At 51.6% G+C, this 24,867-nt stretch overlaps 10 protein-coding genes across 10 annotated transcripts; 3 read left to right on the forward strand and 7 right to left on the reverse strand.

Moving 5' to 3' along the window:
* Positions 1 to 4,246: 4,246 nt before the first annotated feature.
* Positions 4,247 to 5,044, reverse strand: MAM_07806 (yippee family protein; the record flags this gene model as incomplete). Its single annotated transcript, XM_040826604.1, has 1 exon — positions 4,247 to 5,044. One exon carries the CDS (start codon positions 5,042 to 5,044, stop codon positions 4,247 to 4,249), a length of 798 nt encoding a protein of 265 aa, XP_040675343.1.
* A 734-nt stretch (positions 5,045 to 5,778) lies between these two features.
* On the reverse strand, positions 5,779 to 7,271 carry MAM_07807 (glutamate carboxypeptidase; the record flags this gene model as incomplete). The annotated part of the gene is made up of 2 exons (XM_040826605.1): positions 5,779 to 5,959; positions 6,022 to 7,271. The coding sequence occupies 2 exons, from the start codon at positions 7,269 to 7,271 to the stop codon at positions 5,779 to 5,781; spliced, it is 1,431 nt and encodes a 476-aa protein (XP_040675344.1).
* A 1,287-nt stretch (positions 7,272 to 8,558) lies between these two features.
* MAM_07808 (retinoblastoma-binding protein) lies at positions 8,559 to 10,613 on the forward strand (the record flags this gene model as incomplete). The annotated part of the gene is made up of 3 exons (XM_040826606.1): positions 8,559 to 8,730; positions 8,793 to 9,081; positions 9,140 to 10,613. 3 exons carry the CDS (start codon positions 8,559 to 8,561, stop codon positions 10,611 to 10,613), a joined length of 1,935 nt encoding a protein of 644 aa, XP_040675345.1.
* Positions 10,614 to 11,291: 678 nt separating this feature from the next.
* MAM_07809 (Arsenical pump ATPase, ArsA) lies at positions 11,292 to 11,906 on the reverse strand (the record flags this gene model as incomplete). The annotated part of the gene is made up of 1 exon (XM_040826607.1): positions 11,292 to 11,906. The coding sequence occupies one exon, from the start codon at positions 11,904 to 11,906 to the stop codon at positions 11,292 to 11,294; it is 615 nt and encodes a 204-aa protein (XP_040675346.1).
* Positions 11,907 to 11,960: 54 nt separating this feature from the next.
* On the reverse strand, positions 11,961 to 12,431 carry MAM_07810 (arsenical pump-driving ATPase; the record flags this gene model as incomplete). The annotated part of the gene is made up of 1 exon (XM_040826608.1): positions 11,961 to 12,431. The coding sequence occupies one exon, from the start codon at positions 12,429 to 12,431 to the stop codon at positions 11,961 to 11,963; it is 471 nt and encodes a 156-aa protein (XP_040675347.1).
* A 539-nt stretch (positions 12,432 to 12,970) lies between these two features.
* MAM_07811 (allergen Ale o 13) lies at positions 12,971 to 13,444 on the reverse strand (the record flags this gene model as incomplete). Its single annotated transcript, XM_040826609.1, has 1 exon — positions 12,971 to 13,444. One exon carries the CDS (start codon positions 13,442 to 13,444, stop codon positions 12,971 to 12,973), a length of 474 nt encoding a protein of 157 aa, XP_040675348.1.
* A 503-nt stretch (positions 13,445 to 13,947) lies between these two features.
* Positions 13,948 to 15,533, reverse strand: MAM_07812 (uncharacterized protein; the record flags this gene model as incomplete). The annotated part of the gene is made up of 4 exons (XM_040826610.1): positions 13,948 to 14,329; positions 14,703 to 14,820; positions 14,902 to 15,280; positions 15,357 to 15,533. The coding sequence occupies 4 exons, from the start codon at positions 15,531 to 15,533 to the stop codon at positions 13,948 to 13,950; spliced, it is 1,056 nt and encodes a 351-aa protein (XP_040675349.1).
* Positions 15,534 to 18,361: 2,828 nt separating this feature from the next.
* Positions 18,362 to 20,364, forward strand: MAM_07813 (MFS transporter; the record flags this gene model as incomplete). Its single annotated transcript, XM_040826611.1, has 4 exons — positions 18,362 to 18,687; positions 18,869 to 19,106; positions 19,293 to 19,770; positions 19,841 to 20,364. The coding sequence occupies 4 exons, from the start codon at positions 18,362 to 18,364 to the stop codon at positions 20,362 to 20,364; spliced, it is 1,566 nt and encodes a 521-aa protein (XP_040675350.1).
* A 1,091-nt stretch (positions 20,365 to 21,455) lies between these two features.
* MAM_07814 (transthyretin domain protein) lies at positions 21,456 to 21,851 on the forward strand (the record flags this gene model as incomplete). Its single annotated transcript, XM_040826612.1, has 1 exon — positions 21,456 to 21,851. One exon carries the CDS (start codon positions 21,456 to 21,458, stop codon positions 21,849 to 21,851), a length of 396 nt encoding a protein of 131 aa, XP_040675351.1.
* Positions 21,852 to 22,292: 441 nt separating this feature from the next.
* Positions 22,293 to 22,883, reverse strand: MAM_07815 (uncharacterized protein; the record flags this gene model as incomplete). Its single annotated transcript, XM_040826613.1, has 2 exons — positions 22,293 to 22,678; positions 22,742 to 22,883. The coding sequence occupies 2 exons, from the start codon at positions 22,881 to 22,883 to the stop codon at positions 22,293 to 22,295; spliced, it is 528 nt and encodes a 175-aa protein (XP_040675352.1).
* Positions 22,884 to 24,867: the final 1,984 nt, after the last annotated feature.

The raw sequence follows: 24,867 nt of genomic DNA on the forward strand, positions 1-24,867 counted from the left end.
TATTATATTATATTTATAATTATATTATTTTTTAAAAACATAGTATTTTAGTGTAAATCTTTAACAAAAATAAAGAGCTGTTAATATTGTAGAGTTATACGTTACTAGGGAGACGCGCGCGTTGCTGACGCTTGTCGTTACGTAATGCACGCCCTTATATATATGTTAACGCCGCCCCACTAGATGGGCCACAGATACTTATTCCCTCACACTTTTCCAGTCCTCGGGAACTGTTTTTCTGCTTACGACGTCAACGCCAGACGTGACATCATTGCGGTATTGAATGCGCTGGGATAGTAACAGCCGACTTGACGACAGAAGACGACGACAGGATGGAGCAGCAGCCAGCGCGCCAACCCACCAGTGACTTTAGGGATATTGGCGAGCAGGTGCAGCTGTTCGAGAACAAACCCGCGTTGGAGGGCGGAGCACAGCTTTTGGGGAAGATGGATGAGATTCTACGAGAGACGAGACTGTTACGCACCGAAGTAACCGAGATACGCACCGAAGTAACCGAGATACGCACCGAATTAGCCGTGATGTGGGTGCGCCCGTGTATTAGTTTGGCTCATCGTTGCTGTGAGACAGTCACTGACATTCTGCATTGTGGTAGGAACAAGAATTTTACGTCGAGGTTGGGCAATGGCGTTGTCATAGCGGGGGAGATGGCGTTGCTGCCTTTATATAACGTAAGGACGGGGGAAGAAGTATCGAATTGTCCAAAGACTTTAGCGGAGCTTGAGCGGTGTGACGGTAAGTAGGTCCTGGATGGGTGACGCATGGAGCGGTTATGGACGAGAGAAGAACTAACGGATCGAACACAGCTCGGGTAGCTGCAGGGATATTGCAGGAACTTGGCGAGGCGGTACCTCGCAGCTTAGAACAGAGGATTAGGCAGTTGAAGTTGAGCTTTGGGGTTCGCACGCAAATAGTTTAGTGTAAATTGCGTGGATTAATGAGGTACTGAGAGAGAGAGAGAGAGAGAGAGAGAGAGAGAGGTGTATTTAACGCCTTCTTGGGGCTAGTCCCCGCTCCGGTCGGAGCATCAGGCGGGCTAACGCTGTGATATTTACATGTAGCCGCTTGTAGCCAAAAAAACTTTAAGAAGAAAAAAAAAGGCAGGGTTGTTCGGGCTCCCTTCTCCGTTAGCAGATAGAGGAGGATGTATTATGCTTTTTGCTACTAGTTAGGCTCTGTCTTACTTTCTTAGAGCTGCTCACCTCTACCTACTCTCTGGAAGCCGAGGAATAGAAGGGTAAGAGAGAGGCAGGAGAAAAACCCTCTAAAGAAATCAGAGGCGCTAAGCTTGCTTTCTAGGTAGAAAACCTCCTGCAACTAGCTACTATTTATTAGCAAGCTAATATAACTCTATATTGCCTTAGCTATAAAGGCAACTAGTAGTCTAGTAGGTTAATTAAATTCACAGGGATAACTTAGCATAGCAGGTAAGAATAAATAAACTCTCTATAAAGTCTATAGCAAGCAAATATTTGCTGTTACCTGTTGCTGTTAAGGCCGTATTAAGGCTACAGCGCTAAATGCCTCGTCAGTGGCCTTAAAAAGCCTGCCTTCCTAGCGGCCCCTTAACAGGTGCGGGGAAAGCAGAATTTTTCAAGGGGAGAGTTAAGGTACTAAGAGAGATAGACGAGGAGGAGCAATAGGAACAGTAACATGCCGCCCCACAACATTATTAGCTCTCTATTTTTATTATACCTACAGCTCTATTATGTCGACAGCAAAAATATAGGTACAAAAACTAAGGAAACAACTATTATATATAAATTGCCTATAAGGAAGAATTATATATTTTTATATGTAATTTTATATATAAAAGAATTTATTAATTTTCTTAGTAGCTATAATAATATCTACTTTCTAGTTCTTTAATATAAGTAAAGTTATAGTAAGTTTAAGTTAATATAAACTTAACTTTTATATAATAACTAATTATTATAAAGACTTTTAGTACTTTTAAAAGCAAAATAATAACTAAGTCTTAGTTCTAAAAAGTTACTAGTAAGTTAGTATATATTCTCTACTTTATTTTTATTTTAACTTTAACTTAGTTTATAGCTTAGTTCTACGTATAAAATTATTTATATTTTATATATTACTTAAATCTCTACTACTACTACTACTAGCTTAAAGCTAGACGAGCTCTAGGCTTATATCTGCTAGAAGATTATTAAGTTAAAGACTATATTATACTTTAACTATTATATCTATAATATTTATTAAATAATATATAAAATATTTAATAAGTTTAAAAAGAGAAAAAAAAGAAAAAAATTATAAAAGTTAATAAAGCTTTTTTAAACTTTTAAATAATTAAACTATAGCTACTTAATAGCTATTATTATTAAAAAAAGCTATATATTATAAAAGTTACTTACTAAATATCTTTATTAACTAATATTATTATTAATTTATTATAACTAAGTATATATTAATTACTTTAAATAGCTAGAAAGCTATATAATTAGTATATTTTACTTTTTATATTAAACTTAAAAAACTATTTAATAAAAAGAAAAACTATACTTACTACTATTTTTACTTCTTAAGCTAGCTCTAGCTCTATACTAGCTAGAGTCTATTTATCTTCTATATATATAAAATTATTACTAGCTTTACTAGCTGTATTTTAGAGAGGCAAACAGCTCTTATAAATTTAGCCTGCCTCTAGGTCTACGCTAAGGCTATCTCGCTTCTGCCTAGCTGTCTATTGTGTTCTTTAGTTTCTAATTATCCCTCCTCTCTAGGGACGTATATAACTAAGTATAGCTATAACTAGTAGAGAGAGTTTTATTAAAGGCTTTATACTTATTATAGTAATAAAAAGTAAATAAAATATACTTACTTTTAATTTAACTTAATATAATAATATAATAGCTACTAACTTAGCTATAAGTTAGCTACTAGTAAGTATATATATAAAGAAGAGAATTTCCTACTAAAAAAGAGAGAGGTTTAGAGATTAATATAATTATTACTACTAACTTAACTAGCTATAAAGTTATAGTAAGTTTTCTAAAAAACTTATTATCTACTCTACTTAGACCTCTATCTTAATAAGTATAATATTTATCTCTTTCTTAGAGGTAAATTAGCTTTACTTTAGCTTATTATATAACTACTATTATATATATGTAGTATTTAGCTATAATAGTATATTTTTTAGATTTATCTTACTTTTATTTTATATATAAATTACTTCTTAGCTTTATAGCTAGCTATAGTTAGTTTAGTATAGCTACTATACTTACTAAACTTAAGCTTCTATTAACTATAAAGCTAGCTAAACTCTCTTTAATTTCCTTCTTTTTTTTCTCTCTTGTTTAAGCTTATTACTTACAATATATACTACTTACTGAAGCTCGATTGTAGAACCGCAGTGTTTTGCACGAGGGAGTGAAGCTGGCGCTATTATACAGCACCGAGACAGGCCAGATGATTGAAGGTTGTCCGTTGACTTTGGAGCAGTTCGATGCTCTGGGCGGTGAGTGCTACAGAACGGGGAGTGGAAGGTGAACTGAACTACTTCAAGAGAACCAACTGCTGTAGATAGTGTCCACTCCATCGCGACGATCCGCTTCGCTGCTCTTGCTCTGTCGCTCCCGCTGTTGGCGACTCTACGGTCGGCCAGGGCTCCCTGCGTTGGCAGCTGCCGCGTCGCCTTGCTCCTTGGAGAGAGACTTGGTCGCCTAGGGCTCTGTCGAGAGACAAGCCTCAGTCGCTCCGCTGACTTTGTGGTTCCTCATATCTTTGTATGTTTGGTCTTATATGAGGGCCACGGACCACGGACCAGGCTGCCCTGTAGACTCTACGCTTCCTAATGAACTGGTGGACCTCCGTGCCAATATCTTCCAACACGGAATCAAGTGATGGAGTACCATACTTGGGTTTCTGCCGCAGGATATTGGGTCGAGTGGCGGCCTCAAGTGAGTGTGAGGAGAAAGAACCACTCAACTTTGAGTATTCCAAAGTTCATGGCGGTGGGCGTCGGAGCACACAAGAGAGCAGGTGGCAGGGCACGGTCTTGGGATCCTTCCCAGAACTTCAATGTCGAATGCCCCTACATGTGCATTCCACGTACGGTTCAATTATGTATCTAGAATCAGACTCACACCGGGTATCACTCCGTTCACTGCATTGTCCAAGCTTGCCCTCAACATGTGTCTCCCAACCCAAATCCACAGACGCCAGAAATCAGACCACGCCAGACCAAGCAACACGCATGCCCAAGTTACTCCATGACCGAAAGCTGTCTCGCAATCGACTCGCTTCTCCTCTTGGCTACCGTAGCAGCGTCCCAGGTGCCCGCGAATATGTCCTCGCACTCCTCCTCATCATCCGAGTCAAAGACGATGTCGTCGCCGCTTCGCCCTTCAGCCTTGCAAGCTTGCTGCTCCATTAACCCTAGATCCTGAACATGACAATCCTCCCAGCTGCGGTGCGACATGACGCGTTCCGTCTCGAGTATGTATTTTCCCACCTTGTATTTTTGCGACTGCTCCTTGGCATCGACATACTTCCACCCCAACTTTCGTGAACATGTCGCGCAGCAAATATCCGCAACCGCATGCCAGCCCGTAACAAGCTGCCTGTCCTCACTCCTTCCAATGCGAATGTTCAGGAGTGTCGTGTTGTCAGCCGGAGGAGGTGGCGGCGCGACCAGGAAGGCGCGGCCATAGCGACCGGTGAAGCCTTTTGAGATGATTTGCGATGCGAGAGCCAGATCCGTCGAGCAGGTCATGCAGCGAAGGGTATCTGGGGCGCTGCGAGAGAGGAAGAAACGTTCCGATGTTGGCGCGTGGTGTTTGGCGACGGGCCCAGATGCGGCTGGTGGGCTGCTGGGGGAGGCCGTGGTCAATGTCGAGGAGGCGGCGGGCGGGCCTTGTGCATCTGGACTTGATGAAGCTGTCGGCGACGAAGCGTGTGCTGATGGTCGGCGACGAAAGCCGAAGTTGAAGCTCGGCAGCAAGAAACTCGGGAAGACGGGCCGCGTTGCTGAGATGCTGGTCGTGCTGCGTCTCCGGGCCATCTTGAGTCTCGAGCGGAAGCGGAACCAAGGCCGAGCAGGGCGTAGTTAAGTCAGTCGGTGGTCCCTGTCTGGGATGTTGATCTGTGCGCACAGCGTCCAATAATGATGCACGTGCAGCTGCCCAGACCAGACGCACAGAGCCTGCCGGGTCAGTATGAATTCGTCAGCGACGCTGCATCTCTGCCAAAAACCAGCGCGGGGGGCCGCAAGACATGTGAAAGATGCAAAGTTCAAGGAAGAAGGATGGATGGGATGGATGGATGGATGGATGAGATGGAACATCGGACCACACCGGACAAGACATGTCCGCCATGCCCATGCATGTGCGCTGGTACGGAGGGCGATTTATTGGCACTAGCCCGAGGTGCCATCTGACATGCAAAACCACCCAAAACCAACCGTGGGCCCCGCACGCCAGAATAGACAGACCTGTCAAGTCACGTCTGAATGGCGCTAGACCAGCCTCGGCATGACGTCGCAGGGCACTTGCTTGGCACCCTGTGTCCGCCAGCCGGCTGCGACTCTGCCCATGCCGTGCCGTGCCATATTACCGCCGTCTCATGGTCAAGTTACGCATCCCAGTGCAAACAAACACGGCAGCATGGCACTTGGGTGCCGACGTAGTTGGTACATAAGTTACTTGGCCATGGTGGCTTACATGCTAATCACCCGTCGAGCTGTGCAGTCCACTTGATTTGTTCCTGCTCATTTGTTCAGCCCTCCCCACCCGTCTCCTACGACTGGGGCTCCTCAGCAACGTAGTGCAAGTACGCGCCCAGGAGCTTGATGCCCTCGATGTAGTTACGCTTGTCCAGCTTCTCGTTGATCGAGTGGGCACCATCGGTTGAACTTCCCATGGGAAGCAGGAGGACGTTCTTGCCCGTGGCCTCCTCAAAGGTTAGAGTAACTGGGATGCTGGGAACCAGGTTAGCTTCTCGCAAGTAGCCGCGAATGCACGCTTTTTGAAATCTGCTTACCTTCCACCCTCACGAGTGAAGTCAGGCTGAACACCCCAAACACGCTCCGTGGCCTTGGCGGCTGCGGAAAAGTTCCAGTGCTTGGGAGAGGCAGCCCACCACTTGCCGGTGTGTTGCGCATACACCTTCATGGTGTTCTTGCTCTTTAGCTTGGCAAACTGCTCTTCGACATACTGGTAGACGCACTTGTTTGTGGTGTCAATGTCCATGTTGGGGACCGTCCGGATGGAGAACTTTCCAATGACCTTGGCGGGAATGACCGTCTTGGCTCCAGGACTGGAGAAGGCACCCTCAATACCGTGGACAGACAGGGACGGGTATCTCCAACGGGCCATCAGAGTGTTCTTCTTGTCGTCATGAATCGTAGTCTTGCTACCCAGTGACTCGAAAATGGTGTCCATTGTGAAAGAAATGCCGTCGTACAGGCCTTCTTCTTCTTTGGTGACTGGAGCAACCTGCTCCATGATTCCAGGGATTTGGATCTTGCCGTTGGTGTCGACCAGCGAGCCCAAAACGCGAACCAAGTCAGTCATGGGCTCCTGGGCAGTGCCACCAAAGACACCACTGTGAAGGTCGGCCCCAGGTCCGGAGACTTCGACGGAATAGTAGTTGCAGCCTCGTAGACCGTAAGTTAGGCAAGGCTTCTCGGTACCGAGCCAGTAGTTGTCAGAAATACAGACAGCATCGGTATCGGCAAAGTACTTCTTGGCCTCGGCCTGGATGAACTCCTCCAGACCCTCTGAGCCGTATTCCTCCATACCCTCAAAGCACATCAGCAAGTTGACGGGAAAGTCGACGCCGGCCTTCTGGTGAGCCTCTATAGCATTGAGCCAGCCCAGGACCGGCCCTTTGTCATCTGTGGAACCACGCCCAAACATGCGGCCCTTGTCGTCAACGCTGAGCTGGAACGGCTCAGTAGCCCAGCCATCACTCTTCTCGGCAGGCTGAACATCATAGTGACCATACACAAGGATTGTTCGCTTGTTCTTGTCGTTTCCGTAGCGGGCGAGGACGACGGGAGGGAGTTCAAGGTGCTCCTTGTGAGGCTGTTTGCCAAGAGGTCGAAGCTCGACCTCAGCTCCCAGGCTTTTCAGCTCGTTGCCGAGCCATTCTCCCATGCGGACGACATCGGGGCGACGAGCATCCTCGGCCGAAATTGAGGGAATCGCAACAGCCTTTCGGAGACGCTCAATGAAGTGGTCGGCTGAATCGTCTACCTGTTTGAAGTAGCTATCGAGTTGAGGGGCCATCTTTTTGGCTTGACGAGCGCGGATAGAACCTGTCAGGTATGAACGACGACAAGCAATCTTCCCTGAGAATTGCCAGTTCAATGAAGAAGAGAAGAAATTGAGGGGAAGAGATCTTCTCTGACTTGCTCGAGGAACATGGCACAGGACCGACTGAAGCACGACGGTGCGGGGCATCACTATTCGCCGTGCATACTGACGTTAGCAACTACACACACCTTTTCCAGCGGGTGGGGAGATGCTCGCACAGGGAGGGGAGACTCACCGGAGAGCAAATGGACATGTGCTGACTCATGCAGGAACCTTTTGCGAGGCCGAATCCAAGGGGTGCGGCGAGGGAGGGGTTGTGTTGCACTCCGTAGTTCTTCCGAGGCGCTAGGCGCTCGGTGGAAGCGGGCGAATTGGCGGCAGGCGGACATTATATTTTTCCGACAACTTGCCTTGGCGTCGGACAATGGCAGCGTTTGGAGGCCGTTTGTCCGAAGCTAGTCATTATTAATGGACCGCCCGTCTCCCTGCTCGACTTCCAGCTTTTCTCCTCATCACCCAACCTCAACCCATCTCCCGCTCCCATCATTCATTGACATATCCATCGTCGGATCGTCAGAATTTTACGTTTCTGGCCCCTGGGAAGTTGTTTGCACTAACAGACAGCCGGCTGATGCCCACACAAACGATTTTGCGCCCCTCGTGACTTGACACGCCCGCCCGCCCTCAGCGGATCGTGCATATTATCCGCCACCCATTTCCGGACGACGACGAAGTGACTCTGCCAGCTCAAGACAAAACACAGCCACCCCATTTCAGTGTCGCGCACTTGCTTCTTGGCAAGGATATCGAAAGATCGGGCTCTTTGGCTAACTCGAGGTGTTTCTGGTGCGGTGGGTGCATTCTCGTGGTTGAATCGGTAGCGAGGTGGAACGTGTGGGCTAGCATACTCCTCAGGCATCGGCCTATTGTACTCCTTATTGTTCAACCCTCTAACCTCTATATTCGTTTGTTTTGTTTCCAAGTACAATCAGAATTGACTATTTAATTTTCAACTTACCCTGATTAGCACGCGAGTGCCAAGGAAGAAGCGAAAAAAATTAAAGGAGAGAAGCATCAAGAGAAGGAAAATCACTCGAAAAGAAATAACTGCCGTCTCTAGCACACAGAAGAAGAAAAACAGAAAAAAATTCAATTTCATTTACTGGTACATCGCTTCGCGATTGTCGTCAACGGTACTGACCTTGCTGCTGTCTGCATTCCTCGTAACAAAGGATTCGCCTGAGTCAGTCAGATCTCAAAATGGCATCATCAGTGTTTTTCAAGTTTAAGTCTCAGAAAGAACCCACCCGAGTGGAATTTGACGGAACAGGTATTTCAGTCTTCGAGTTGAAGCGTGAAATTATCAACAAGAGTGGCCTGGGAGATGGCACAGATTTCGACCTCTTCATTTACACAGATGACAACAGTGAAGGTGCGTATTTTCAGGCATGCTGCGAAACGAGGCGAGTTGCAAAGATGCTAAAAATGGTTTAGAATACGACGATGACACAACCATCATTCCCAGGTCGACAACTGTTATTGCTCGGCGCCAGCCAGCTCTGAAGCCTGGGGCAGGTAGGGCTGCGAGATATGTCTCTGGCAAGATGCCAGTGTCTGCAAAAAATGCAAGCCGAAAAGAGCAGTTATCCAAAGCGTCGTCATCAAAGCCGAGTGCCACTGCCATCAGTGAGATGAATAATGCCATGACGGAAGCGGAGAAGATGGCAGCCATGTTTGCGGCACAGACCGAGCAGTGGTCTGCCCAACAGGAAGAAATGTCCCAGTAGGTGTCTGCGACTCTACCTAGATACGTGGAAGCACCCCAGCTAACACACGGATAGCCAAGCTCCCGTTTTCAAACCCGGAGCTAAAAAGCCGGCGAATGTCCCTGATCATGATCCTCCTCAAGGCTACATCTGTTACCGTTGTGGTAACAAAGGGCACTGGATTCAGCTCTGCCCAACAAATGACGATCCTGATTTTGATAACCGACCCCGCGTGAAGAGGACTACCGGCATCCCCCGATCCTTCCTCCAGAAAGTCGACAAGTCGGTGGTATTGGCCCACACAGATGGCGACGAATCGAAACGACCATCTGGCATCATGGTCAATGCTGAGGGAGATTTTGTCATTGCAGAACCGGACAAGGCATCGTGGGAGCAATATCAGGCTAAAGCCAAGTCATCTACGGCCAACAAAGAAGCTCAAGCCGAAGATCAGGAAGTGCAAGATAGGGGTCTACAATGTTCGATTGACAAAAAGATGTTCATAGAACCAATGAAGACACCTTGCTGTAAGAAGACGTTTTGCAATGATTGCATAACCAATGCTCTCATCGAAAGCGACTTCGTCTGCCCTGCGTGTCAAACTGAGGGTGTGCTAATCGATGATCTTCAGCCTGATGACGATGCGTCAAGGAAGATACAGGAATACATCAAGGAGAAGGAAACTGCAAAGAGCACTCCGCCAGCATCTCCAAAAGCAGACGATTCCGTCTCTGAGAACGACAGCAAGAACGGCGATGCCAAGGCAGAGGACGAAACGAAAAAGCTGGGTGGAGAGCCGTCCGAGAAGCAAGAGGAGCCGAAAGCAACACCCAAGTCTCCAACGCCTCCAGAAGCCACCGTCAAGTCGCCCACAGTTGCTCCAGAGGGCGAAACGCAGATTGTCGTCAAGTCCGAGGACAAGCAAGCTCTAGACGAGTCGACTAAGCAGGTGGTCAATGTGAAGAAACGCCCGGCCGACGACTTTCTCGAAAACCCGAAAATCCCCAAGGCTCCCAAGGCCATGCAAAACCAGCAAAACAAGATGAACGCCATGAACAGTATGATGAACGGGATGCCCAACATGGCGATGCCCAACATGATGTTTAACGGCATGGGCATGATGCCACCAAACATGATGGGAATGCCGGGCATGAATATGAACATGAACATGGGGATGCCCAACATGATGGGCATGCCAATGATGGGCATGCCCAATTTTGGAAACATGAATGGAGGATTCGGGATGAATGGGAGCTGGGACATGAGCGGCATGAACGGCATGGGCAACATGGGCAACATGGGCGGCATGGCTGGCATGGCTGGCATGGGCAGCGTCATGAACGGCGTGAGCGGTATGAATGGATTGGGCGGAAGTATGGGCAACATGGGAAACATGAACGGCGTGAATGGTTTCCAAAACGGAGGGCAGACCTTTGGCCAGCAGAGCAATCAGGCTGATGATGATGCGTATTTTCGAAAGCCGGTCAACCCTCATCGCCACCAGAACAAGCAACGCAGGATCAGACCCAGCGACTACCGCGAACTGTGACCTTTTTCTTTTCTCCATGTCTCCGTCCAAGAGACGGCCGTTCCCTTCAAAGCCGGAACAACAGCATATCATCACGGCGGCCGGCAACCTGTATTCAACACAAGCACATGAGCCTCACGAATCTCCATGGACGCTGGGCCCTTTGCTTCTCTTTTTCATTCATTTATTTTTTTTTCTTGGATTGGCGTTGGGATGGGGGGGCCTTTTGCTCTGTTTTTTCCCCCGATTTTATTTCTATTCATGGCATTGAGTTGCCAGGCTTCCTTGTTTGGTTTGCAGAGCAAAGGGTGGCAATTTACCACCCATGTATTCGGCATTGCAACGGCGTAAAATGGATTAATTGGTTCCGGCGGGATCCCCCCAGATAGCACGGCCTAGGGGCACCAGGTCGTATCGTTGCTCTTTAGAGATAAGAGGGAAAAACAATTGAAAAAAACAATCTACACTGGGGTCCTTTTTCGTCGTCGAGCCAAGATTCTTGATTCAAGTGAAACCAGTTCTATATCTGTATACCATGACCAAATGTGACTGTCAGCGTACGCCCATCATGTAACCACGTCGGTGGTGTCCGTCGTGACGGAAGAAAGGGGCCCATCATCACCACTCATACTCATGCCCCTCAGCTACAACAGCAACAAGGCCCGCCTCGACCGCGCTGCATGCACGCATGCCCAATCCCTACTCGGGAGGAATATACTGCTTCATCAACAGCTCGCTAAACTTTTCCAGCTTCTCCTTGCCGCGCACCTCCTCGACCAGCAGGGGCATCTTGACGACGTTAAAGTCCTCGGCGTACAGCTCCTCATACTGGTCGAGGTACTTTTTCTGCATCTTCCTCCTGGCGTTGCACTGCTCGCACGCGCTCGCCCTCCCGGGGAACAGCAGCTGGTTGACGACGATGCAGTGCGTGTCGATGCCGTAGCTCGACAGCTCCTGGATCATGCGCTCCGTCTCGTAGAGGCTCAGGAACTCGGCGATGCAGACGCACACAAAGGTCGTCAGGTCGGCGTCCTTGAACTGCGCGTTGACCTCGGAGATGGTCTCGCGCAGCGACTCGAGCTTGTCCATCATGTCGCCGAGGCTCTGGCCGTTGGGGAGGGCGCCGCCCGAGCCGAGGACGCCGTTGAGCAGCGGCCCGTACTGCGACGACAGCTGCGACACCTTTGCGAGGGCCTTTTCGAGGACCGACGGGAACTGGAGGAAGCGCAGGGTGTGCCCGGTCGGCGCCGTGTCGAAGATGATGGTTTCGTACGAGAGCGACTTGACTTGCTTGAGGACCTCGGCGAAGGACATGGCCTCGTCGATGCCGGGGATCTGTTTTGCAGCGGCGGCGGCAGCGGCGGCGAGTTAGCCGGGACGCAGACATTGACGGATCTGCGAGACGGTCGGGTCAAGTAACGGGGGGGACGGGGGGGGACGGGGCGTGTGACTTGCAGCAAATGCCGGGTCCTGCATCATGCCGCCTATGCCGCCGGCCATGGCGTTGACGTCGTCGTCTCCCTGGCCGGCGAGGAGGTCCTGCATGCTGCCGTTGGGGTCGATCTCCATGGCGCTGAGGTTGTCGAAGCCGTCGACCAGGCGGGCCTCCTTGCCGAACTTTTGGGAAAAGGCGTCCGAGAGGTTGTGCGCCGGGTCGGTGGAAATCAGGAGCACCGAGCGGCGGACCTTGGCGAGCTGGATGGCCAGGGAGCACGACGTGGTCGTCTTGCCGACGCCGCCTTTGCCGCCGACGAATATCCAGCGGAGAGAGCGCTGGTCGAGGAGGGACTGGAGCGTGGGCTCGAGAGCGTCGTCGGCGGAGATGACGGCTGACGACATTGCTGAGATGCGCGAGGGCCTGGGCAGCTTTGTTTGTTTGTTTCTGTCGCGGCGGGAGACGTATCTTGGCAGAATTCTGCCCGGGGGCCGCGAGGGTGCGAATCGAAGACGGGACGGAGAGAGACGCGCTTTCTCGCTGCGGCACGTTTACTCCGTACGTCGATGGCGATTTCTAGAGGTTTCGAGGTCACAAGTCGAGGTGGCGGCGGAGGGGTCCAGGGTATGACAAGAATAGTAGGACGTTTTGTCTCGGATGCTGTGTGGAGCGGTGCGGGCCAATCTGGCAGTGAATTTTGTCCCCCTCGGTCAGTTCCGAGGCTCGGCGGCATCAGATGGATGATGATGGTGGCGCTGTTTTATTTATTTATTTATTTATTTTTTGGAGCGGCGGTGCCTGGCTGAGCCATAGAAGCGTATTCAATCAAGATGCAACGTTAAATGGGGTGGCCAGCCTTTTCCTTGAGCACGCAATGTGTGTTCAAATGTATTCATTACATCACTACATATGTTCTCCTCCCAGTGAGAGAGCGCAAACTACACTACCCGATACGATCAAAATGGCGAACAGAAGTGACGGAACCAACAGTGGCACTGGTCGTCATCTCCGCATCCTTGAACTCACGGACAATGGTGACAATCTTGGTGCCATCTATCGGCGTCTGCGTCTGCGTCCACTTGTTGCCGTCCTGGATCACCACGCTGCGGACCTTGGCCTGATCCTGGCGCATCTCCTCAAACTCCTTGCCCAGCTTGAATGAAAAGTCGGAACTTTCCGGCCCAGCTGTACTCCTGACGTGCCACTCATCTCCGTTCCTTTGTATCTCGATTTCTGGAGACGCGGATTTGTCCAGCTGGTGTTTTCCCCTGCCGACGCCTAGGTTGGAGTAAGTCACGATACGGACTATGACATTGGCCTGTGATGCAATCATGACGGATCTACCTAGCTCTGTGAGGAACTCGTCGAAATTAGTGCTTTCGCTCAGCTTGTATCTTCCACTGAAGACGTCCGTCATATTGATGCGTGCGTGAGCGTTTCTTGTTCTTTTTGTTCCGTGGGTTGATACGGTTCTTCGAGACGCAGTGAAAATGACGACCCCTTGGATATGGTAGGCTAACAGTTGACCCAATATGTTTTGCTTCAGGTAGTTGCCCGAGAAAGAAAAATCAAATCAGTCATGCTTGGTGACGCTAGATACACAAAAGCCGAGGCAGTTGGTTCTTTTTCAAGGTGCTGAGACTCGTTCATAACGCGTCCGTGGTGGTGGTGTGGTGGCACTGGATGTCGTCATAGCCAGTGCCAAGTTGACGGCTTGAATACCACACAATGCAAAGTTGAGCACATGGTTAATGCCACACGGCAGCCCCAAAGTCAAAGTCCGGCTGCCAAAAGGTCCTGCCTTGGGAGTCCCTTTCTATTTTGGGAGGAAAATGTCGCCTCCACGGCATTCGAATCGCACATGGCTGGGACTCGGGAGCCTGCAAGGCATACCCACAACACCATCCATCCATCCCTCGTTCATCGCATGCGATGCTCTGACACCATCACCTCGGTCTTCTTGACGATTCCTCCTTGCTGCTTCCCTAGCAGTTCATCGCTGTCGCTCCTCTGTTCGATATGTCCACTCGTCGTGTCGCTGTCTGGTTCAGGGCGACGATGGGCCATGGCCGAAACCTCCGTCTCATTCCGCCAGTAGCCCGACTCCATGTGCGATAGACCGTGCTCCTCGTTCTGCGAGGGCTGATTGACGTAGCCTCGTCTGCATTTCGTGCCGCCCGTTCTACTCGACGACGACGCATCGTGGGTGGATTGGATGTTAAAAATTTTGCGATACATGTTGACAAAGAGGGAGCGCATGGGTGGAATGCACGCGGCGATGATGATGCAGAATTGTTCAGTCCTTTTTTTACCACAAAGCATTAGACAAGATGTACTTGGGGTCGGAGGAAGGAGGTGTTTGATAAGAAATCCTTTTTCTTTTTTTTTTTAACCAGCGCCCACTCACATCATCCAAATAATCAGATCGACTGTTTCATCTGCATTGGCCAAAGGGTAAGTTTTCGGTCAGAGCGTCGTCAAAGCGCAGGGTAGGCAACGGCAAGGGCAACGGCCACGGGGTGGATTTGTTTCATACACGTATAATCGCCTCTAGAGGAGAGCGTCTCGAGTTTCATCGTCTTGATAATGGAAGCAATGCCGGCGCTTTCAACGATGATTCACGTGTCAGCGTCTTCTGCAAATCCGAAACAAAAGAAGAAGAAAAAGTCACATACAATGCTCCCAGGCCCATGTAAAACATGAGGCTCATCTTCAGTCGCCACTCCATTTGCAAGTTCCAGACCACCGTGATGGGGAAGATGGCCAGCGCAAAGTCCGAAAAGACGGAGAAGGCTGCAAAAGGACAAGATGCGAATCAGTCACACGCCGAAAAAAAGAAAGACGAGGAAAGGAAAGAGCGATGATTGTCCGTACAGGCCGTAAAGTACCCATAACCCTGTTGCACCTTTGGATCCCAACATTTGCCCTCTTTGCTCAGCCTTGGATCCCACAAAGCCGCAGCAGGCGTACACTGCGCAAAGATAAAGGACACGCACACGACGCTGATGACGAACAACATGGTCACCATGATGTACAGGAACCACATGCGCGAGTGGCCTTTGCCAATGATTTGCCGGATGAAGAGCACAATCGACATCTTGGCCACGGCCGTGCTCATAATGTGAAGCGCTTGACTGACCCAGTCGAGCTTGACCGACTGGACCTTTTGATCCTCTGACAGGAATTCGAGGTGTCTGCCTGTGCCATATTGCACTTCTGGAGTCGTGACTCCCATGAAGGCGACGGCCAGTATCTAGCACGCATGAAGATTCCCGGCGGTGAGCACATCTCCAAGCACACAGGAACAAGAAAGGGGGATAATAACTTACAAACGATGTTAAAATAAGCCAGTCATCAGCCCCAAGACCACCTCGCTTCTGGAAACGATTGTACACACGGCCGCCAATGAAGAGTGCCGTGATGCCGCACTCGATCCAGCCAACAGTCAGAATAACAAACCCTCTGTCTATATTCTGACGAACCGAACCTTCTGCGCCTGAGGCCATTGCGACAACTGCGAGCGTCGAAAAGAAAAACAGCATCAAATGTAGACAAAGAAATGAAAAGGGGGGGGATGGGAACAACAACAGGTATATACGTGCGTAGTCAAGACTTGACACTGCAGCACCCACAGGCCTCAGAGCCAGGTCACCTTGAAATATATTTAACCCCTTCAATATGACGGGCGGAATACGCTCAGGTATCGGCACAAGAGGGTTGAGATGATTTCTGCCAAGTAATTTACATGGGAGGTCCATGGAGTCGCATCGTCCACGTCTAGGTCGAAAACCAAAGGCAAGAAACAATGAATGGATCATTGCTTGCGGGCCATATTCAGTCACGTAAATGTGTAGTACCACCGCACGTCGTTGGTGCACTAAGTCGGTAGAGAGCGTACGGGGTCAACATGGGGATGGGGAACGATACACACAACGTCTTACCGGGGGGTCCGTCAAAGAAATTTGCTTGCCGCCTAGTTCAACTTGCCCACCACGGACGACACATGCGGACGAGTCGCCTAGTATGATGGCCGGCGGCTGGTACAGGGCCGGGATTGTTACAGCGACGGTTACGGAGCAGATGATATTGTTGGAAAGAGGTCCCTCTATGATATGTGATATGGGTCCTGACCCATGGGAGACTGTTTGAATGGGTAGGGATAGCGCCTGCTTGCCTGCTTGCCTGCTAGTACTCTACTTACCCGATGAGATTTTGTTGGACTGAAAAATCATGCATGTAAGGAGTAAGACACTTGCTTTCGAGTGCAGCAATGTTCTGGAAAGGCATGTTGGGGGCAGTAAGCTTACAGTACTGGCACCCAAGGAGGTGATTGATTATGTTTTGCCACGGACTTTGAGCAGCCAACAACCATCAAGCAAGCACCTGAGGGCGTACGACGGACGATGCGCGGTGGGAAATGGAGCGCAACACAACACAACCGCCCCCATGTCCAACCAATACTTGCCGATGGACTTGGACCAAAAGTCCCCCCCTCGATCTGCGTCCGTGGTCCGTGGAGAATGGATGGATTACTCGGTACGGAGGCGCGTCCCGTGCCGTTGCACAAGGGTACATGGACGGTCATGGCAAGACTCGAGAATGATTGATCCTGGGCGGCAGTGGGGTTTCGAACGGGAACATCCAAGACGCGCACAGCTCAGTCCATGGCATTAATCTATCTCGGCAACAGTCAGAGGACGCTGGTGTCGTTCAAGCTCCAGACTCAACAGCGAAGGGCTGGCGAGTTTGACACTGTGCGTGCGTACGACGACGAGGACGATGACGAGCACCAGAAGTGGTGTTACGTATGAGACGTGACAAGGACAAAGTCCGTTGTCCGTAGTCCTTCCTGATGACAAAACAAGGCCGCGAGACGGACAACTCGGAGGTCCTGCCTGATTACGACCATTTCCCCGCCACGCCTGTGCGCTTTGCCAGGGAGATTCTGTGGCAAAGTGTGATGCCACAAGATTCGGTGAACTCGAGCACCTAGATTGGCTTCCGTGAAGCGGAAGGATGCGAGCGATGAATTGTTGGGCTGCCTCCTCCGTACGTACACCTGGTTCATTGGTAGCGAGCAAGGGCTTGGGGGCTGTTACAGATCTAGGTTCGCGTCCGTACCACGGAGCAGTGATCACTGATCTGTAACTGAAACGGCATCTCTGTTCGCAAGGGCTTGTTTCTTCAACACCATGCGAGAATGTTTTGAATCGAGGTACGTAGTACGTAGCTGTCCATGGACCTTGGAGCGGAGTCAAGTCGAGCAAGGTTCAACATCAACAGGGTTGATCGCCCGTCCGACCCACGACGGACGGGAAGTCAGAATCCACCACATTCCGCTGACTCAGGGGTTCCGTACCAATCACGGAATGCTCGTACGAAGTATTAATGCTTGACATGTGGTTGATGGCGGGAGGGTTCGCGCCGGCAACAGACCAGGGAAAGTAGCAGTTGACGGCGACAGCCGAGGAAATCCGCCGCACTAGGAAGCTGGTCAGTGGATTTGCGGACAAGAGAATTTTTTCATTTTTTTTGGAGATGGCGTTGAGCGGGATGCAGTCCAGCGCAGGCAGGTTGCGAGGGAGAGGAATCGAGTTGTTTGGAGTTGGCTAGTTGCGTGAAACAAAAAAAAAAAAAAAAAAAAAGGAGGAAAATAGTCCCCGTTTCCGCGGTGATGATCGTGCTCGGTAATATTATACGTACCTGCCTACCCACACTCGCGACGTATTCCGAGCCAAGTGTCGAATTTTGCCCACTCGTCCCTTTGATGTACGCGGGCCATTCATTACAGAGCGTCGGCCAGCTTGTCCCCAGGGCAGCTCTCGGCTCTCTGTTGGTCATCAATCAATCAATCATCTTCAATCGACCACACAATACAATACAATACGGAGCCGTACTACTACTACTACGCCCTCGGCCGCGTCTCTCCGTATCCATCCCTGATCCTACGTCGGGACCAACCTGGCATCATCGGCGATAGTGCGCCGCCGCCGCCGCCGCCGTTGCATGTGAGATGTAAATGCAAATGCAAACGCAAAATATCTGGTGGTGGCAGTCATCTCCGTCCTCGACAATCGATGCTACTTGTCTGTCCGTGGGAAACTCGGCGCGCTGCGACGTGGCAATTTCAACGTGCGTAGCCACGAGAAACGCATGTGGCATCAACTACGCTGAGCATGTGAGCGACGCGACATCTCTGCGTCTAAGGGTGCTTGATCTATATACGCCCGTGTTGGCCTTGTTTCTTTTTCCTCGTTCCCTCTGGGTTGCCGGCACTCTCAAGCGTTCCCCTTCTTGGCCATTGTTGCAATAACTCTGCACGCCGACGCCAAACATGTCGGCCGCACAGCCTGAATCCCCTGCCAGGGAACAATTCAGCCCCAAAGAAGTCGAGGCCCAAACGGCGGTCAGTTCGGACGGCGGCGAGTTCCTCCAGGACGACAACGGCTACCTCGTCGACGCGCACTTGGCGGGTCGCAATGTCAAGACCACGCCCGATGGTCGTACGGTGCTGATCCCCCAGCCATCTGACGCCCCGGATGACCCGTTGAATTGGACCTGGTCCAGAAAACACCTGTTTCTTTTCATCATTGCTGCGACGTCCCTTTTGCCCGACTATGGGAGCGCCACTGGTGCCGTTACGCTGTTGCCGCAAGCTGAGTATGTGCCGTTCCGTATGTATGCGTGTAATTCGGTTGGCTCGCGGTGGAGCGCCGACTAGAAATATGAGTTTCAAAAGAGAGACAGGCAGAGAGAGAGGAAGAAGGAGAAGGAGAAGAAGAAGAGGAAAGGAAAAAGAGGGAGACCATGGTTGTTGACCTGACTGACGGTGGTGAAATAGAATCTGGCACATGGACCCTAATGTCGTCAACCACTCCCAAGTCGGCAACGTCTTCATGATTGGCGCCGGTGGCATCGTCGCCATCTGTCTGGGCGCATACTTTGGCAGACTGCCCGTCATGTTCTGGTTCATGACTCTGGCATTGGCCACGGCCATCTGGTGTACTGCCGCAAAGACGTTTGAGTCGTTCATGGCGGCGCGCATTCTCAACGGCTTCTTTTCCCCCGTCGCCGAGGCAGTAAGCCCTTGTTCTTTTTCTCCTTTTTTCCTGTTCTTCTGTTTTTCCTCCCCTTCCCCTTCTTCCCCTTTCCCCTCCTTCTCCCGCTCCACGAATCTGCGTGGAACAAGACAAAGGAAAAGAAAAAAAAACTAAACAAGAGAAAAGTAAACCAGCATGGACTGATCAATACCTCGAATTTTACAGGGTGGCCTCATGTTCATCAAGGACATGTTCTTCTTCCATGAGCACGCTCGCAAGATCAACATCTGGGCTTCCTTCATCATCCTCTCGCCGTACTTTGGCCCCCTGTTTTCCGCATTCATCATCGACACCCAGAAGTGGCAGTGGGCGTTCGGTCTCTACACCATCATGACGGGCATCTGTGTCGTCGCCATCTTTGCCCTTTTCGATGAGACGTACTATGATCGCAAGCTGGCGCCGTGTGAGCAGCCTCGGCGCAAGTCGCGGATCATGAGGGTCATAGGCGTCGAGCAGTGGCAAACGCGCCACATGCGAAACACCTTGCCCGAGGCCGTCTCGCGTCCGTTCAGGGTCCTGATCAAGTTGCCAGTGTTGATTTCGAACACGTACTACCTGCTGGCTTTCGCGTGGGTCGTGGGCATCAACACCACCTTGGCGATATTCTTGACGCCCTTGTATCATTTCGGTCCCAAGCAGATAGGTAAAACGCCCTTCTTGGAATCCGGCCCCATACCAACAATGCACACTTGTCTGACCTTGTCATCAATCAGGCTTCTTCTACTTCACGCCCATCGTCGCCGCCATCGTGGGCGAGGTCGCCGGGCACTGGCTCCACGACTTTGTCGCCCAATGGTACCAGCGCCGCAACAACGGGCGCCTTGAGCCCGAGGCTCGTCTGGCCGTCGTTTGGATTTCCACTCCGTTTCTATGCGGCGGGCTCGTCTTGCTGGGCTTCTCACTCGAACACGCATACCACTACATGGTGGCTGCGCTGGGCTGGGGGCTCTACGTCTTCGGCATCATGATCACGACCGTGGGCGTCAATGCGTATAACCTCGACTCCTACCCCACCGCTTCTGGCGAGGTGGCGGGTTGGTTGAACCTTTCCCGTGTGGCGGGCGGCTTCATCATTAGTTACTTCCAGGTTCGATGGGCGGAGGACATGGGCGCCATCAAGAGCTTTGGTATCCAGGCGGCTATTTGCTTCGGGGCTTTCCTGTTGATTGTTTTGCTGCAGGTCTATGGGAGGCGCTTGCGAGAGTGGTCCGGCCAGCCGCATTTCAAGACGGACTAGACTTTTGAATATAAATGGACGATGGACGGGACGGCCGGCCCATGACGTCTTCCGTGGGCTCTACTTTAGAGAATCCCTTCTCACTATTCTCATCCTTCCCAGGAGAGGGCCACAGAACTCTGGTCCCCGCCATCGCCAAACCAGCCACATCGCATCGGCCGCGGCTACACGATCGTTCATCTATCATCTATCCACGTCTTCTACAAGTCGCTCGTTCTGAGAGTCGACGCCGTGTCCAGCGCGTGGGCAGTCCTTGCGCGAAAGGGATCCCCATGGCAAAATCATCCTCGTGGAGGTCATCCTCGGCGTGAGCACGATGCTGCACCGGTATGGCAGCATGCCTTTGCCGGCAGAATTCGACGGTGTGGCCAAGACGGCGGGCACCAGCCCGTGTCATTGATGATGCAAGGGCCAAGACACGGCACCATTCATGTTCAGTCTGCCGCCGAATGCCTCTGAGTCTGGGAGGCCGAGGAACAGGCGCTGAATGAGCTTGGGCCAACGAAGCCCCGATGAAGCCCCGTGGCGTAGATGCTCACACGAAATATCGCGCCGCTTGGTCTGAAGTCACCCACGCTGCGAGCATCACTGGTTCCCACGCGACACGGACTGGATGCGTCGGGCGCGATCGAGAGGCAGACGCATACTTTGAGTCAGGGATGCGTGATGAACGGCCGAGGCCGCGTAGCAACATGATATATTTTGGCGGCGTTGTACGACATTCTGTGCAAACACGTCATGTGACGTGCAATCCATCAAGGTGCAATCGTCCAGCTGCATCCTGCCTGCACCTGTGCTTCCCACGCGGGGGCCGCCGCCCAACACGACCAGAGGGGCACAACATGAACATCCTCGTCCTTTACCAGACGCCCACTTCATGTTTTTCATCTCTCTCTCTCTCTTTTTTTTTTTTTTTAAAAAAAAAAAGAAAAATAACAACAATAAGTTTTCTTCATTTTGATCTTTCTTTCGACTCCCCCATCGCCGACACCACCCAGCTCCCGCTTCCCGCTTCCCGCTTCCCTCAACCGTCCAAGGGACATCCCATCCATCCTTGGCTTGCGATACGCAGCGTCAACAAGCATCACCAAATGACCGCCAGGGACCCCATCACCTGCCACGTCCTCGACACCACGGCCGGCCGCCCGGCCAAGGCGGTTCGCGTCCGTCTCGAGGGGCCCCGCGGCTCCCAGCCGCCAAAGGAATTCGAGTCCACCACCGACGACGACGGCCGCATCAAGACCTGGCTCCCGTACAGCTCCGCCACCTCCTCGGGCGACGTCCCCGTCTACACGCTCGACCATGTCCTCGGCCAGGTCGAAGGCTCGTCCACCTGGACGCTCCGCTTCGATGTCGAGGGGTACTACGGCGAGGGCAACACCTTCTTCCCCGAGGCCGCCGTTGTGTTTCGCGTCCACAAGGGACAGCATTACCATGTGCCGCTCTTGTTGAGTCCCTACAGCTATACGACCTATCGGGGGAGCTAAGCATACGCATTGCACCGGGGCAGGATGACGCCGGCGTCCTTGACCGCATGGCCATAGATTCAACGCATGAGGGGAGTGTTGTGAGAATGGTCAATTAAACTAAAACAGACGCATCAATACACCTCACGGCGAGCATGGTTTCTGGGTTTGCAAGGCCATACACCGTCCGAAACGTGTAACCGTCTTTATAATCCAAAATAGATCTTGTCCCGACCGTCCTCTGCCCAAGGCGGACTCTCAGCCACCGCCCTATGTTGTGTACGCCCAACGCGTATATATGCTTGCTCAATTGAAGAAACAACAGCAAAAGAAAAGAAAAGGAGCATCAGCAAGACTCCATCGCTAGATATGCACTTTCACAAGCCGTCGTAACCTCGTAAAGCGCTGAATCTGCGGCGAAACCTGACGACGTGCCGCTGCATCAACCTCTCGCCCAACACTTCAAGGTCGCTTCAACCGACCGAACAATCTGGGCTTTCGGCGGCGTTCTGCCACATCTGGAGAGGTCGGCGGTGTGTCTTCCTCATACTTCTTGGAGCCGGAGCGGATGCTCTCGCCCCCGTCCTTGGACAGTCGTATGCTGGTTGTCGACGTGCTCCTCAATTGCTTGGCGGTATTCCCGTCGAAATCCAGCGTCGAAAGAGATGCACTGCTGTTCAAGGCTTCAGACTGAGAATTAATGACGCCGTGGGAAACCGTCCGCTTGTGCTTCCTCAAAAAGGATCGCCAATGCCTCTTGATCATTCGCTCTTCGGAGACATCCTCGTACGAAAGCATCGCGTTCGGGGAAAGGTCCGCTTCGGGGTGAGGCAGCGTGGTGTTGGGGCCTGAGCAGCTGGTGATGAGCACACTGAGCAATTCCTCTGCTCTCGCTGGCAGCCATCACTTACCATTGCGAAAATATTCTGGGAAGCCTGTGTCCCTAAGGACGCGCTTGGACTTTGTGGCGCGCGTGGGGGACACGACTCCGGTCTGTGGGATGGACGAGGTCTCGGAGTTGAGACTCGACAGAGTATTTTGTTCCTTAGGCATGGTATGCGCTTATATGCTTGTGCTCGCGGGGAAAAGGCATGTACGGTCGGGTCGGGATGGGTTCCAGGGGCCGAGACTATTTCAAATTGCATGGAAGGAGGACGTTTGCAACAGCTTGGGGTCTTTTGTCCTCAGTGTTGATGGCAAACAAGGAAACCTGCAGCCTTTGAGGTGCTGGGCGGAGGGGAGGTGAGGTATACAAGTTTAAGCTTCGGCTGTTTTGTTGAAGACGAAAGAGACGTAGAATCGGCTTGGCTCCTACGTAGATAGGAGTGTGAATCAATTCATTTTGCAGAATCACACCCCTACAAGCCCACATACATTTACGGACGTCGATGACGCTGGTCTCGAACGGAGCTGCAGGGTGCCACAACCAGTGATGCGGTAGCGAGATGAGGTGCCGATGAAAGCTGTGAAGATTGGCGCCTTGAAGGCTTGCCATATGCAACAAGGAGAAATGAGCGGTGGATTTCGGCTGGAACAGGCCTCTTGTTCGCCAACCGTCCGGAACTTCTTGCCCTTGTGACTGGGCTCCGGATGGATGATGCCCTCCCTCGACAGGCAGCCAGGATTTGCATCTGCCGCCTGCATGAAGCGGAATCGCCGTCGCTCGGCTGCTCGGGTTTTCCATGGGCCATGGCACTAGCAACTAGGTCGGCCTTTTGAGGACTAGACGGCGTGCATTTCAGTGCTCCGTACGGAGTACAGAGTCCTATGTACCCGGCACATGATTGAGCGACAAAGCTGCGTGCGTGTCGCGGCGTCTGTGCAGGGCTGGGCGGGCTGCGCCTCACTGTCTCACCCGGGGGTTGGTCGAGTCTCGACGACAAAAGTCCGCAGTGTTGATGTGGAGGAATCCACCTGCTTCGGCTGCGGAAAGGACTCACCAACATGGTGGCTCCTGTCTGTCGCCTGTGTGGCCGCTGACCCAAGACTCGAGAGAGATGGGATGTAAAGTTATTGGTGTCGTCGCTGCTCGCTGCTCGCTGTCGAGGGCACGGCAGCGAAGTGACACCCAATCTCGAGACTCGGGACGAACAGGAATCACACTGCGTCCTGCGCGCTGAGATCAAGGAACTTATCATTGGCCGGATCGGCTCAGGCGGCAAAGGCCGTGGGCATACGGAAGCAGAACAAAAAAGGCTGGAACAATGCGAGCCACCGAATCGATGTCAACCTGTATGTGGGCGCTGCGCCTCACAGTGGTAAGAGTAAGGACAAGGGACGGGCGAACAAGTCGAGCCGTGAAGTATGAAAGCCACGGAAGCGGTTTGTTCAGGAGCAGTGAGTCGTGCTGCAGGAAGCTTTGGAGCTTTTCGTCTATTACAATTTTGTCCCTGACCGAGGAGATGTCTGTCGTGGCAAAGAAAGATTAGAACTTGCCGGGTGAAAACTTGAGAGGATGTCCCACATAGATTAAAATGCCGCTGTCCGCTGTCAACTCTCCCGCCGTCACATTGTCAGCGCTCCGTACTCCGTACTAGTAGTACTGGGAAACGTGGATCCACGGCCGAGTGCCGTTTTAAAGGGAGTCCGGTGGCGTCACCAAAGTTCACTTCAGCTGCTGTCCTGCAGAGCCCTTGCGGTCATCATTGGTGAGACGGGGCAAGAAAGCGGCATGACGAATGCACGGAGGGTTGTTGTGGTTCATGGATGGCCGGCGGTGCGGGCGCTCTGAATCTTGGAATCTCTTCCACGTCCGGAGTACACACCCTAATACGCCGGAACCGTCCCCCTCTTTTTTTTTCCTCGCTGATCCTAGAGGAATCCATCCGCAAACCCGGTGCGAACTCGTGGCGACCTGGAGTGCGGGCTGTGTCAGCAGCGACTCTGCCACAGCTCTGGGGGTTCAATCTTGACTCACAATTGTAACATGTCAGAAACTGCACACCCACACACGCTTGGTCCGCATACGGATGGCAAAGCCTACCACAGCGACTCCGTACAAAGTCCACCACTCCCAGGAGTCGTCGCTGAGACTTGA

Source organism: Metarhizium album (genome assembly GCF_000804445.1).
Source record: "Metarhizium album ARSEF 1941 chromosome Unknown scaffold_37, whole genome shotgun sequence".
NCBI classification, from domain to species: Eukaryota; Fungi; Ascomycota; class Sordariomycetes; order Hypocreales; family Clavicipitaceae; genus Metarhizium; species Metarhizium album.